Here is a 15,370-nt window from a genome sequence, read left to right on the forward strand (position 1 = left end):
TCTTCTCCCCAGGAATTGTTTTTGAGTAGATAAGGTTGGGTAAAAGCTATGTGAACCTTGAAACTTTTTGTTTTGTTTTGTTTTGCTTTGTTTTTGAGGTAGGGTCTCACTCTAGCCTAGGGTGACCTGGAATTCACTCTGTAGTCTCAGGGTGGCCTCAAACTCATAGCAATCCTCCTACCTCTGGCTCCCGAGTGCTGGGATTAAAGATATGCACTACCACGCCCATCTTAAATTTGTTTTAAAGATTTTATTTTTATTTATTTGAGACAGAGAGAGGGAATGAGAGAGAATCAGCATGTCAGGGTCCTCTAGCCACTGCAAACAAACTCCAGATGCATGTGATACCATTGTGCATCTGTCTTATGTGGGACCTGGAGAATTGAACCTGGGTCCTTAGGCTTCACAGGCAAGAGCCTTAATGGATAAGCTATCTCTCCAGCCCCAAACCTTGCAACTTTTAAGACCTTCTTGAGCCCTGTTTCATCTACCTTCTAGACTGTAAGTTTTGTTTACTTCTGGGTCTTTTAAGATTCATTTATCTCCTGAGTTTCATGAGCTTCTCTTCTCCCTCTCTTCCAAGTCTAAACCTTGTTGGGCATGTTCAGTACTCAATCCAGGCAGCTGCATGCAAGATTTCAGCATTTCCCAACACAGCTGGAGAATACAGATTTTAAGAGGAGAGAAGATCAGCTCTGGTTTTCCTATGAAGTACAGACTATGTTTGGTTGTCTCAACATCATCTTTTCTTCTTTTTTTTTTTTTTTTGCTTGTGTTTGTGTAATATGTGTGGTGTATTCATGTCTGTGAGGATGTACAGACTCCATGCCCATATATACAGAGGCCAGAGAACATTAAGTATCTTCCTCCGTTGCTTATTTGCATTGCTTCCTTGAAATGAAGTCTCTCGTTGAACTTGGAGTCGCCAGGTGTTTCGTTTTTTTTTTTTTGTTTTGTTTTGTTTTGTTTTTTGTATTTTTGTTGTTTTTAATGAGAGCGAGCGAGTGAGCAAGAGAACAAGAGAATTGACATTCCAGGGCCTCCAGCCACTGCGATTGAATTACAGCTGCACGTACCACCTTGTGTGCATGCACAATCTTGTGTATCACCTTGTGTGTTTGGCTTATGTGGGATCTAGGGAGTTGAACATGAATCCTTAGACTTCACATGCAAGTGCCTTAACTGTTAAACCATCTATCCAGCCCCCTTTTCTGGCTTTTTTTTTTTTAATTTTTTTATTTATTTATTTGAGAGCGACAGACACAGAGAGAAAGACAGATAGAGGGAGAGAGAGAGAATGGGCGCGCCAGGGCTTCCAGCCTCTGCAAACGAACTCCAGACGCGTGCGCCCCCTTGTGCATCTGGCTAACGTGGGACCTGGGGAACCGAGCCTCGAACCGGGGTCCTTAGGCATCACAGGCAAGCGCTTAACCGCTACGCCATCTCTCCAGCCCTTTTCTGGCTTTTTAAACAGACTGGCTAACTAGTGAGTCCCAGTGATTCTCTTTCTCTGCTCCTCACAGGACTGACAGGAGTGCATGGCTATGCTCAGCTTTCGATGTAGGTACTGAGGACAGAACTCAGGCCGAAATGCTTGAGTAGCAACCACTCTTATGCAGTGAGCCATCTCCCCAGATGAATGATGAAAGAATCCCAAAATATGATGTAGAGGTGATAAAATATTTCCAAATGAGGAAGTGAGGGGTGGGAAGAGAAGGGAGATGAAAGTCTATGATTTATAGACCAAGAAAAAAATGCAAAGATAAGTTTTATTATGATCAAAATCATTCCAAGATTTTCTTTTTCTTTCCTTTTTTTTTTTTTAAGACAGCATCATAAATATAGCTAAGGAATGTCTCAAATGTGTGATTCTCCTGGCTCAGTCAACTGAATGCTAGTATTGTAGGCACATGCCACTATGTTCAGCTCCCAAGAGTATTTTTCATGTAGATTCATAGTGCCCAGTCCAGTATGAATCAAAACAGAAACTTGAAAAGCAGGTCCCCATTCTCTCTCTCTCTCAAATAAATACATTTTTTAAAAGTCCCTTTCATCTCAATTTTAAGAATGTTCTCCATAAGCTACTGACTTGCATGCTGATTGGCAACCAGTGTGGGGCAGGGGAGTACTATGAGGCCTGCTATGAACTGAATTTTCCCATTCTCTCATGAATACACTGAAGCCCTAAATACAGTGTAAATGTCTTTGGATATGGGGTCTACAGGAATTAAAATTGAGGTTAGATCCAATAAGGTGTTGTAAGTAGAAGAGGTCTTTTCACTTTAAAGTTCTTATTGACAATTTTTGTCCATGTACATCATGTGCTTTGATCACAGTATTACTTTCTTTGGCAGATCCTCCAATCCCATTCCATTGAATCACTGCTTCTTTCCAAGTAGTCCCTTAGAATAAGTCTCTTGAACTCCCTCTGCCATATGAAAAATAGTAAGGAGGCGGCCATCTGAATGCCTCACTAGAACCGTGTCTTACTGCCTCCTTACCTCAGATTTCCAGCCTTCAGAACAGTAAGAAAATAATGTTGTTGAGGCCACTCAGTGCATGGCGTTTCACAAGTTTAGATGTAGCCTGGACTAGTACCAAACTCCTCACTTTCCACTGCACATATTCTCTCATTAAGTCCCCAGTAACTTCTTCTCTCTCACCCTTACAATTGCCTCTCTCCTCTTGGAATTGCTAAGTATGTTACTGAGGTAGCTAAGTGAGAAACAGGTGCTAACAGGCAATTTTAGCAATACATAAACCTATGTGTATCAACTCTCAATCTGTCTAGATAGATCTAAAACAAAAGTAATCATTTTTATTATCAGCAATTAAAATGATTTCGTATGGATCTTAAGGGGGAGGTACAAATCTTGACTATGGCTTACAAGGCATTCCCAATCTCACCCCTTTCTTGTGCCCACATTACAATGCAGTTATTATAACCTCATCATTTACTGGACACACTTGATTCTTTCTCTCCTGGAATGCTTCTGCATGTCATTTCATCTGGATAGCTCAGAAATCTGGTCTGATTTCTAATTGTTCAGGCTTTAGCACAAATGTCACTTCCTCAGCAAAGGCCTTCTTTATCTTCAAGACCTCCTTTAATTAGTCTTGAAGCCCTGAGAACTTTTCTTCTTAGTGTTACTGGTCTTGAGTTGATGGAGCCATCCTCAACTCAGTCTAGGGCTACAGTGCCAGGCACTCAACTGTAACTAAAATCCAGAAGCCAGTGGCTCTTGAGTTTTTTGTCTTGCAACCCAAGACTGGCAAGTGCAGACATGGCAGAAGGGCAAGTTAATCAAAGGCTTATTAGAAAAGAAAGCGACATTAAAGCTAAAAGTAAAAGTAAGTCAGGAAAGCTTCCTTGCAGGCAGGGTATTGAGCTGGTAACTGCCTAGGGACTTGGATCAGGGCTTTTTATAGCCTGGGAGATGTAAATTAAGTATCAAGTTGGGGTGAACTAGTAACTTTGAATGGATGGGGGGAAGTCCTACTAAGTTGATAAGTTAGACAAAGGATTTGCTTCCTGGCGAGTCAACATCAGTCAGGGCTTTTGGGGTTTCAGTTCCCTGAGAATCTTTGTGTTCACTGGCTCTGTGAGGTCAGAGGATCTGTTTATTCCCTTTGGGCCTATAGCCCTGCAAGCCTATAAAAGGTAACTACTTTACTCCTAATTATTATCAATAGCACTAAAAATAAAATTAAGTTTGGCAAGGAAAGGTGTGTAAGCAACTTGAAAGTTCCAGCAAGGTGAGTGCAGATAAAACATTCCTATTAAAGATTAGCACTTAAGAAACCTAATCTTTACAGTGACAATAAGAAAGGTGCACTGAGGGGCTGGAGAGATGGCTTACCGGTTAAGCGTTTGCCTGTGAAGCCTAAGGACCCCGGTTCAAGGCTCGGTTCCCCAGGTCTCACATTAGCCAGATGCACAAGGGGGCGCACGCATCTGGAGTTCGTTTGCAGAGGCTGGAAGCCCTGGCGCGCCCATTCTCTCCCTCTATCTGTCTTTCTCTCTGTGTCTGTCACTCTCAAATAAATAAATAAAAATTAAAAAAAAAAAAAAACAGGTGCACTGAGAGCAAGACACTCCCCCATCCACCCACTGAAGGCTCTAATTTGTGAAAATGCTAATCAATTTAAGGGAAGCCTAAACGGAGAATGCTTTCTGGCGCTACTTGCTAGAATGAAACTGAAGGGATGTGCTCCTCCAAGGTCAGCACATGGAGCAGATGATACAATGGCCCAAGGGAACCAGGTTCCATCCCAAGCTGGCAGCAGACCATGGCAGCACCATCCACTGTACTGGTTTGCAGGCAAAAAGATGTAAACTTGAGGGGCCTTTTGGTCTTATGCCATAGTTCCACATGCTGCTGAGGCCAGGTAATGTGTGGCAGGTGGGGCATCCCAGAATCATGGGACATCTGTTGAGGAAAGCTGCAGGCAAGGAGTGGAGCTGGCCCAGGAGAGAGGCTGTGTAGACTAACAGTAGCAGAACTGGGGCTACCGAGGCCCCCTGGAGCCCACATTATTCCATCACAAGTGCCACATGCAGTGTGAACCTCTAAGATTTTGCTTCCCCTGCTGAATTTTGGTTTTGCCCTTCATCTAAGCTTTCCTTGCTATAACCCCACTGCTCTCATGGAAAGGTCGTGTTTATTCCGTGTCTCTGTATGTAACATTCTTTTGTTACAGGGGCTCACTTAAGACTGTCTGTCACCAGAAGAGATTCTGCTCTTCCACTTTTGAATTTTTAGACAATTGGAAGACTCTGGGGACTTTCATGCTGGACTGAATGAATTTTGCATTATGAGATGTTGATTAACCTATGGGTGGGTGCAAGGTGTTGGAACATTATGATTTAAAATGACATGTTTGGGCATAATGTTGACAAGTAGTGATATTCTGATATCTTGTCAACTTGTTGGGATTTAGGATCACCATGGAAACAAATCTCTGGCACGACTATGAGGAAATTTAGTTTGGTCAATTAAGTAAAACAATCCACCCTTTGAGTAGTACCATTCTATGAGCTAAGGCTCCACACTGAAAAGGAGAAAGCAAGCTGAGTGCTGGCACCTGTCTTCCTCCATCCCCACTGTGGATGCAATGTGACCAGCTGCCCTCAGTGTCTGCCACCATGCTGTCCCCACCATGATGCACTTTTGAACTTCTTTCCTTACGTTTGTCAGGTATTTTGTCACAGCATGAGAAAAGTAAGGTATAAGTGTAGTTTATGGGTTTTTTTCCAGGAAAAGAGGTCAAGAACTATGCTGATCTTTCCGATTTGCTCAACTCCCAGCACATTATAGACTCTCACTACTTAATTACTGAAACAACAGGGCTTAACAGTACAAGCAATCACACTAATTACTATACATGTAGTGTAGCCATTAAATGCTGAGTTTAGGAAGGGCAAAAACCAGGCCTGGATACATTAACTGGGCAAAAACCTGAGTACAGCCTGAATCTGACCTGTTCTTCAGGTAAGGACTACTCACCAGAGAGAGACTAGCTCTAAAAATGTTCTCCAAGAAAAGGTACCAGTCAGTGCATGCCATTTTGATCTATACCTTTCTCAGAATTCCCATTTATGGCAACAAAGTATACAATGCTCATTTACATTGGCTAAGTCTTGAACTGTACTCTTATCTTTGAACTTATGAAGGCCCTTAATAACCTGAAATTTGAAGCCACCAAAGCTACCTGTTAACTCATTTATGAGACATAGATGTTCCGTGCCTGAAGTACCAATTCTTGGGAGTTCACAGCTAAGAAAGGGCAAGTCCCTGAATTTACACAGTACAGTCTATTAGGCCAATAAGTAAACATGTTATTGTGATGTCAACACAAGTGCTCTGAGAAGTTTCAGACATTGACAGAAATGGTACCTTAATCAGACTGGGGTATGCATCAAGGGCTTTCAGAAGATAGCTGACTTGAGTTAAAGGCTAAAAGTTGCCCAATTTAGAAGACATTCCAGGCAGCCTTAGCAGCCACATTATACTCCTTCCCAACTCTTCCATGGGTCCCTATCTCAGGTTATTTCCAGGTCTGATCCCCACCCCTGGAAGGGTCTCCCTCTAGCCCCAGACGACCTGGAATTCACTATGTAGTTTCAGGCTGGCTTCAAACTCACAGCACTCCTCCTACCTTTGCCTCCTGGAGTGCTAGGATTAAAGGGGTGCACTACCATGCCTGGCTTCCAAGTTCAGTTTCTTTCTTTTAAAGTTCAAAAGCAAATTCTGGGGTTACTCATACCCAGGCTACATTTTTCTTTGACTCAACCTTTAATATTTATACTTTTTGGTTACCTAAGCAGACTTTAAATATCAGGAGGAAGGCTTTTCTTGGAGAAGAACCAAACAGAAATGCCACATACTTTCAGAACCTTTCCAAACTCCTAGGTGCTGATGCCATAATTCTTGCTAGACTTGACTCCTTTGGAGACCAAAGGCTGTTATGCCTCCTGCTCTAACATTTTCACACCTATGTATGTATTTTAGTGCTACATTTCAGTTAAAGAGGTGGTGCTTAGGGAATGAACAGAGCATTGAGACAAGTTCAACACTGAACACCTACTATGAAACAAAACTATTTGAAACTAAAATAAGATGAGCCAAACAAGACAAGAACTGTTTTGATCCAGGAATACTGCTCCGTAATACTGCTTGACTCTGACTGTCCTACCACAGAACTTTAGGGCAAAACAGGAAGTCAGTAAGAGGCAGAAGCTCAGCTGCTGCTTTAAGGAGTAGCATCTGAAAACTTGAGCCACTATGCTTATTTGGCACACACCTACCTGCACAGGTGCCCCAGGGGCAAACTGCCTTTCTTACCTCCAGCACATTCCTCCCCATTACTTCTGAAGGCTGATGAAGAAGTGTTCAATTCAATACAAAACTGAACATCAGAACTGTAAGGAATCTGGCAATGAGAACTACATAATTCAGCACAGGATGCTGGGCATTTTGCAGTCTTGCTCCTGTCACACTGTTAAGAAATCAAGATCTAAAGTGAGACCTCTCTATAATATTGGGTCTGGTCCTACAGTGAACACAACCTTCAAAAGGCTCCTCAAGAGAGCCACTTGAGATTCATAGAGAACTTGAGGCGAGCCCAATCTCAGAATGGAGGTGAAATCTTGAAGCCCACTTGATCCTGATTCCTTCAAGGTTAGTAAGGGCCTACCCTGGCATACTAAAAGGATATTGTTTTCAAAAGACTTAACCCTTGAGGAAAGGCAAGGCAAATGGTTTTTTAATTAGTAGTATCTAGGCTTAAACAAGATAGTTAACATGCTCTACTTTTTGGCAATTTATGACAAAATAAGCCTCCATATTTCTATTATCAAGTGATCTGCCAAAACTCAGTAATTGCAAGCACATTTGCAGAAGTCACACTAATAAAAAGCTATAAAACTAACTTGCCTTGGGTCCTTGTTCACATCATAGGCACTCTCTCAATTCGCAGCAAAAGAACATCACTAAATTATTCCTAACACCTCTCCCCATGAGCCTCCAGCACAACACTCACAGTATGCTAAGCACATGTCCAATCTGCCTTCCCATTACATATGGAGTTCCTCCACAGTAAGCACCTGCATATTAGTACATACTCTTTCAGGGCTTATCACAACACTTGGTATATGGTAGATTATTAAAATCTTTATTATTCTTAGTCTCCCACCTGTAATAACTGGGGTACAATCCATCTTAACCATTTATGTTTAATATTTATTTGCACACAGGAGACAGAAGAGAGATATGATGGGTGTACCAGAGCCAACTCCAGATGAATGCACCACTTTGTGCATCTGGCTTTATGTGGGCACTGGAGAACTGAATCCAGGTCATTAAGCTTTGCAGACAAGCACCTTAACTGCTGAGTCATCACTCCAGCCCTACCACCACCATTTAAACAGAGTAAGACTCTATAATCAAGACTTAATAACTAACCTTTCCTTTCACTTTCTTGCCAAATAAGGATGTTAGAAAAATCATGGATCAGTTTAGTTCACCAATAAAAAAACATAATAGCTACATTCAAAATACTGTGAAAGATTTAGGAAAACACTACGTTTTCATGAACCCAGGAAGCAAAAATCATGCATATTAAATTTACTAACATGAGAAATACATGAGATTAACAAAACACTAAAAACCTTCCCAACTTCACAACATTATTTACCTGAGTAGTTAGCAATGCTTTAATCAAATGGTAAGTCAGAAATGATAGTGTGAGAAACACTCGAGCATAATAGGGAGAGTACGTGAATACGAATGTATATAAGAAATCTTGAGAGAAAAGTTATCCCACAAAAAGTATGTGTGACATACATACGTATGCACATATGCATAAATATAAACTTAAAGTACTGACATATACTTCTTTAAAACATACTGAGGAATCAAAATCCTGATTAGAATTCATGCAGAAGAACTAGAAGAACATAGTTCTCTACCACTTATTAATTATGTATCCTTCAACATATTATTAATCTTCTAAGCTGCCTGCTCACCAGTATGATAATGATCTAAAAGTACAGTAAGGACTACCTTACAAGGCTGGTATAAAGATTAAATGAGAACACAAGAACACAAAGTACCATTTAAAACAGTGCCTGGTATACACAGTGCTCAATACATATTAAAGACTATCATTCCACATGTCATAACTTTAGTAACTGCCTAATGTTTAAGGACAGAAGGATGTTTAAAAAGGTTACAGTAAGTTGATACAATGCCATATTATTGCAGTCATTAAACATTGTTCATAAAGAACTTTTAATGATGTTAGAGCAATGCTTATGTTAAGTGGAAAAAAACATGACATAAAAGTAGTATCAATTATGGAAAATATACATTGCTATATAGAAAAATAACTAGCAGAAGATATAACAAACTATTAAAAGCAGTTATCTTAGGTACAATTTATCTGTCTTGTCTTCTTCACTCATTTTCTTTCTTTTTTTTAACTAATTTTTTTTAACTTTTCAGTCAGAAAAAAACAGGAAACACTGTATTTTTCAAAAGATAAAAATAGGCAATAAATGGGAAATTTACAACATTTATAGAAATGCCCAACTCTTCACATGTAAGTGATGTAATACAGAAATTATTGTGACTTTCCAAAACTAAATTACTTTGTTGAATTTATTGAGTACTGTTATTAATGCAAAATAAATATGACAAACAATATAAAACATCAGTTCAATATTTGCATGTGAGTGAAATGCAGTACCCACAATGCACTCCCTGACTGAAAATGCATACCTTCCCCAGGTTCTGACCCAGAACATTCTCTCAACTCTCAATAATCAGCAACACTGTTGGTGGCAGTACCTTTTCTGAGCTTCACTCAACATTCCAGGAGCTTTTTCCTTCCTGGTCTATCAAACTCAAAGTGTTCATCCCTTCGCATTTTTCCTGTCTGTCTAGGAGAAAAAGAAAGGCATTTCCTTCACTGAGTACATTTTCCTGAAAACTTTTCAATTTTTCTGCACAGTTGTTTCTTTCTTGTCCAGCTCTAGAACTGTTGTCCTAAAATCTGCCTTTCAGATTATCTTACTTTATTATCCTAAGACAGTATCTTTTTCACCAGCCAACATCTGTCTCTATCACTTGATCTGTTAACTATGTAACCATCTGCCTGTGTGACTATCATTTAAGACTTTTAACAATTTTTAACATCAATGAAAATAATCACAATTCACATAAGACTTTGTGAAATTTACCTTATTTCAATAAAGCATTCCCTTAAAATAAAATTCAAAGAAACGTTTCAGTCATCAATCCACATTTCTACCTAAATAGCACAGGGTTAAATATTACAGTGTATTTTAGCTACATGGCTGAAAAAAGATTCTAATTAATGTGTATCAGTCTCAACCCAAACATCCATCCACACTGATAACTCTGAATTTTAACAGTGAAATAACCAGAAAGCTCAGATGTTAATGTATGAGCTTGCTCTACATGACTTTATCACAGTAAAGCTATCCTTATAACTGCCTGTCAGTTTAATGAATTTCAAACATTATAAATTAATACAACACAATCTAAATGCACCATAAATTTATATTTGTTAATCTTGATATTAGAACATTTAGACATTTCAAACTACATAAAAATATGACAAACAATATAAAACAGAAAGAAACTTGCTGACAACTCATTTCCAAAACATCAATATTCCTTATATTGTAATTGAGCAACAAGACAGATTACACAGCTTCTCCAAAAACAGTATTTTTAGTGGAGTGTTACCAACAAAAATTAGCACAATCCCACGCAACAATGTTTCCAATTTATTATCTTTTCCACAGTACAAATTTTTCACAAACCATAAATTCTTTGCAGGTATTCAAAATCTGTAAACAAGTGCCTGAACCCCCACACCCCCCACCTCAGTTTAAGCTTGTGAATGTTTTAAGTCCTTCAATCAAGTTTCAACTCTTCCACTTGTATAAGGAATCAAGAGCCTTCTTGCTTTAAATTATTTCTATTTTATCATACAGCCTGCAATGCAGTAAATCACAGTGAAAGCCCTGGGGAAAACAAACAACATGATCTTTACAGCAGGACTTAAAACTTAACAATATTAAATGCATTTGAAGAAGCATCCCATAATAAAAACATGGGTCTTCATTTCCAGAAATCAAGTCAATTAGAAACCCTAGTTTCTACTTAAAAACCCATTTTGATCTAAAATTGAAAACAGTCCCCTATCCATAGTCATTTTATAAACTCTATACAGTTTTGCTTGCAGAGATTTTTTTCCAGTCTGGAAAACAGTAGTGCAATTAGTTTTACGTTATAAAGTTATGTAGTCCATGATGTCAACAGCTCTGTGGAAAGATAAGAAGATACTCAGGTAAACAAGAAATGTTTGCAAGCCCATGCTGGCTTACAGTCCATTAAAGCTTGTAAGTCCATAGTGGCTTTCAACACAATGTTGTATATACATCACTAACAACTATGCAGAAATAAATAGGCAGAAATGACTGTAAACTGTCTCATCTCAATGGTTTTTCAATAATGACTTGACTTGACAAATTGATTATATAGTCACTTAAATAAGCAGACAGTAGACAGTTGCCCTTAAGGACATCCCACTAGGTCATCAGGTCTGGAAAGCTCCAATGGCATTATATTCCTAAAATTAAAACAAAAAGTAGAGTGGAGGGTGGGAGCTGAAGTTTGCAGATGCCACTGGAAGAGAATACTGTCAAGTCAGCAGGTCACTTAGACTTCTTCTTAAAAAGGCTTCTGATTTTTGATGGCTTTTTGCTTTTCTCTCCATTATGACAGAGGTCATGCGGGATGCTGCTTATCCGGGAAACATTTGCAGCTTCCTGGACTGGCTTACTGTCATTGCCAGCTGAGGAACATGATGTATGACGAGGTTTAGGCACTGGGATGCCACTAGAAAGCTGGTTCATGCTACAAGATTTCTCCAATATGCCATTGTACACTTTGCTGGCAGGACTGAAGATCATACTCTTTGTTTCTGTCAGACCTACACAATCAGGAGAGCCCCGCGAGATGTCCGCTGTTACTGGTGACTCTCCTCTGGAAGAATCCTCTAGGGAGAGCTCATCTTTTGAGATCTTTCGAGGAGATAATGTTTGGTATATCTCGAGGCTTAAAGGAGGAGACTGTTTCCTCCCGATAGAAGAGTTTAAGGAGTCGCACTCTGAAGCTGTGTCCGGCACTTCCCTGCATGATAGGCACAGGTAAACATGTTACATGAGGAGATTCTAAGTGGCTCCAGAAAGCTTTCTAACGAAATCAACTTTCATTATTTAATGAATTATAAAACAGAAACCCTATTCATTTTGTCCCAACAAAATTAGTCATTTCTTTAATATAGTCTATTAAACTCAGATGTTCATTTTTAAACATAAATTATAATAATGAAACAGTAAAACCTAAGCTATGCCTTCTTTGTTTGTCAAAGAAATAAATATTCTGAACTTTTTAAACCTTTGTATAATTTTTGTTTTCTTTCAATACTCTTTTTCTTTCTGATGACAGAATTGATGATGAATCTGAGAAAATTAACTTTTAGTCATTGCTCTTTTTTTAAGTTATTAACTTGATGAAATATAGCTTCTTATGGAAGTAAAGGAATACAAAGTACATTAAAACAGGCTCTATCAAGTTTTAAAAAGGGAAAAGGCAGTATGGAAAACTGGATGAACAGGTGAAGAAAGGCAAGTATATAATACTATTTTCAAAAAATGGAATTCAGTGGCTTCTCAGAATCATTATGTTTCCCCAAATTTCTCCACAAAAGAGAAGAGAAATAAAGAAGAGTAGAAAACTAAAGTTGATAATCCAATAGCCACTGTACAGTAAAAACTACCAACCATCTATCTATCCTTTCTAGAAACACCATGAACTCTCCTTAAGTGACTCTACAACTTTTTTAGAGGCCTTTACTGCTGCCCTGTTCTTCCCACAGTTACTTCTCTACAAAATTACAGCATATCATTCATTTGTTCACAACTGTGTAGTGATTTCCTTCAGAGAGAGATGCAAAGTCCCTTCCAAAGCTTAAGCAGCCCTGAACCTCTGTCCATGGTTCTAACATATGGCCCTCCTCTGCTCTACCACAGCCTCTAGATTCCTTCAAAACATCAATCCTGGGACTTTCTCAGGGATTTGCACTTGCTGTTTTCCTCTTGTCTGAAAGTACCTTCCTCTTGCCAGCTCCTCAATATTCTCTTCTACCCACCCTATAAAAAAAAACAAGCATTGCTTTTCCTTTTACCTGTCTCTGTCCACCATCCCAGTATGTCTCAGTAACAAAAATGGTATTTTATAGTAACTTATTCATAGTAAATTTTCCCACAAGAAAATATATTTAATGATGATGGGAGATCTTATTAACTACTGTGTTCTCTGCACTGTAATACTGGCAAACTCCCAGTAGACAATTAACAAACAGGCATTGAATAAATGAATGAAATGACACATCTAAAAAATGAACTACCATGTCTAATCAGCTATTGTAGTCACTGAGACCAACAAGAATATTCTTTACTCCAGGAAAGAGATGATCTAAAATTGAAGAGTAAAGGTCAAACTGGCCAAAGAAAGGAACAGAAATAGAGCTGAAGACAAGACAGAAAAGTAAAAACTCATATGATAAGATTCTAACAGCTGGAGCACCACCAGGACTCAATTCACATTTATAGAAAACAAACTGAACAAACTCTCAACCTTGATGACCTGATTATTATCATTTTAACATTATTTATATGCACTTACTTTTGGTAAATACTTTGTTAGTTCCATATTTTTTTCACTTACATTAGATTGTTGAATTTACATAGGCATTTCTATATGCTTTCCTTAATAAGTGTGAAGATAGTTGCTTCCAGAAAAAGACTAAATGTTTTCATATAACTTACCCATATATGAGGCATAGTTTTCAAGTGATTTTAAAATTTGATAACAGGTATTGTTACTGAAGGCAGGAAGCCGTTTAAATAAGAAGGAATGATCAAACTCAGACATGAGTAAATACCAGGTGCATCTTTCTAAAGCATCTCTAGGGTGGACATTCACTAACTGAACAGAACAAATGAATCACTGTTCTGGGAAGCTTCCAAACTCAAAGTTGAAAAATTTACGTACTTTTCTGCTATCTGGTTTGGCTGTTTTGTGTGTGGAATTCTAAGTTGGGTTAAAAACATTTCAAAAACAGGTCTCAGGCTGGAGATATGGCTTAGCAGTTAAGGTACTTGCCTACCAAGGCAGAGGAACCATGTAAGCCAGATGTACAAAGTAGCACATACATCTGGAGTTAGATTGCAGTGGCTGGAGGTTTTGACATGCACATATTCTCTCACTTCTCTCTCTCTCAAATAAATAAAATATACTTTTTTAAAAAATTGGTCTCTAGGGCTGGAGAGATGGCTTAGCGGTTAAGCGCTTGCCTGTGAAGCCTAAGGACCCCGGTTCGAGGCTCGGTTCCCTGGGTCCCACGTTAGCCAGATGCACAAGGGGGCGCACGCATCTGGAGTTCGTTTGCAGAGGCTGGAAGCCCTGGCGCGCCCATTCTCTCTCTCTCCCTCTAGCTGTCTTTCTCTCTGTGTCTGACGCTCTCAAATAAATAAAAAAAAAAATTGGTCTCTAAAATCTAAATGCATGAAAAGATACAATTCTATGTTTAAAAACCTGGATCTCCCTGTTCCTTATCACCCTGGTCCTGCTGTTTATCAACTGTGAAATCTTGGGAAAATCATTTGATTTCTCTAGGTCTTGATCTTCCAATGTGTTAAAATAAAAGAATAGGATTGATCTCTAATGTTGCTTCTCCTACTTCTAATATTCAAATAACTTAATGCTTTGCTTTTCACATAACTAATAAGATCTGGGGTGTAGGTAGAGCACAACTTAAAGTTTATATTATTTCTAGTGCTTGTTTTCTTTGGAATGTTGAACTTACTCATATATACCATTTATGTTACTTCTCCATTGTTTTCCTTCTCAGTGACATATAGTTAAGCTCATCTTTTTGAAACAGGATGGTACTCAATGAAAGCAACAATATTGCACTACTACAGAAACATCAATTTTCCTGTTACTAAATACCATTTTGTTTCAAAAAGGTAACATGGTTTAGGGGCCAGCTTCCCAATAGCAATGGTTCATGGGGAGTACTGGTGTCCTTCAGCTATAATACACACTGCTGTATCTACTGAATGAAGAGAATTAAGTTGTGTATTTAATTAACTTACTAATTAAACTTTACCATCTTTTAAGCCTTCATTTCTGAAGATTTTCTTAAGCCAGGCCTCGGTGTATGAAACTGCTCATGTGCCAAAACATGATAGAGCAAATCTCGAAATTGCAGCAAATCATTTTCAAATTTCACTCGTAACTGATTCTATAATTCACATTATGAAACTGTTCATTTAACAAATCAGTGCACTTGAGACCTGAGCCAGCTGCATCCAGGAGCTTCTGTACTTAAAAATAGCTCCCTACATCTCAGTGGCAGGCAGAATTCTCAGATGGTTTCCAAATTTCACACATCTCCCAGTTATCTGACTAAACACAAATGTTAAGTGTGCTGTGAAAGGACTTTAAAGATAAAATTAAGGTCTCAAACTTGTTCATCTGGAAACAGAAATTATTATCCAGGTAAGTAAATCAGAGATGAAGGAAGTCAGAGATTCAGAGCAAAGGCTGGATATACAGAAGGGGAATTTTGTTTGGATTTGAAGATGAGATCATCAGACAAGTATGGTGGGTTGCCTTTAGACCTACTGAAGGTGGTGCAGAAGAGGATCCTAGGCCTATCATCACAAAGATATGAATTCAGTCACAATTACACAAGTTTGAGGGGC

General features: G+C 38.8%; 1 protein-coding gene across 1 annotated transcript in view; it reads right to left on the reverse strand.

Moving 5' to 3' along the window:
* Positions 1-9,143: 9,143 nt before the first annotated feature.
* Positions 9,144-15,370, reverse strand: part of Stim2 (stromal interaction molecule 2) — a 180,406-nt gene continuing 174,179 nt past the window's right edge. The window contains exon 13 of the mRNA XM_004656103.2: positions 9,144-11,726. Within this exon, the coding sequence (XP_004656160.2) occupies positions 11,249-11,726 (478 nt within the window). The 3' untranslated portion in view covers positions 9,144-11,248. The remainder of the gene's footprint in view (positions 11,727-15,370) is intronic.

The sequence above is a fragment of the Jaculus jaculus genome, chromosome 11 (genome assembly GCF_020740685.1).
Source record: "Jaculus jaculus isolate mJacJac1 chromosome 11, mJacJac1.mat.Y.cur, whole genome shotgun sequence".
NCBI lineage: Eukaryota > Metazoa > Chordata > Mammalia > Rodentia > Dipodidae > Jaculus > Jaculus jaculus.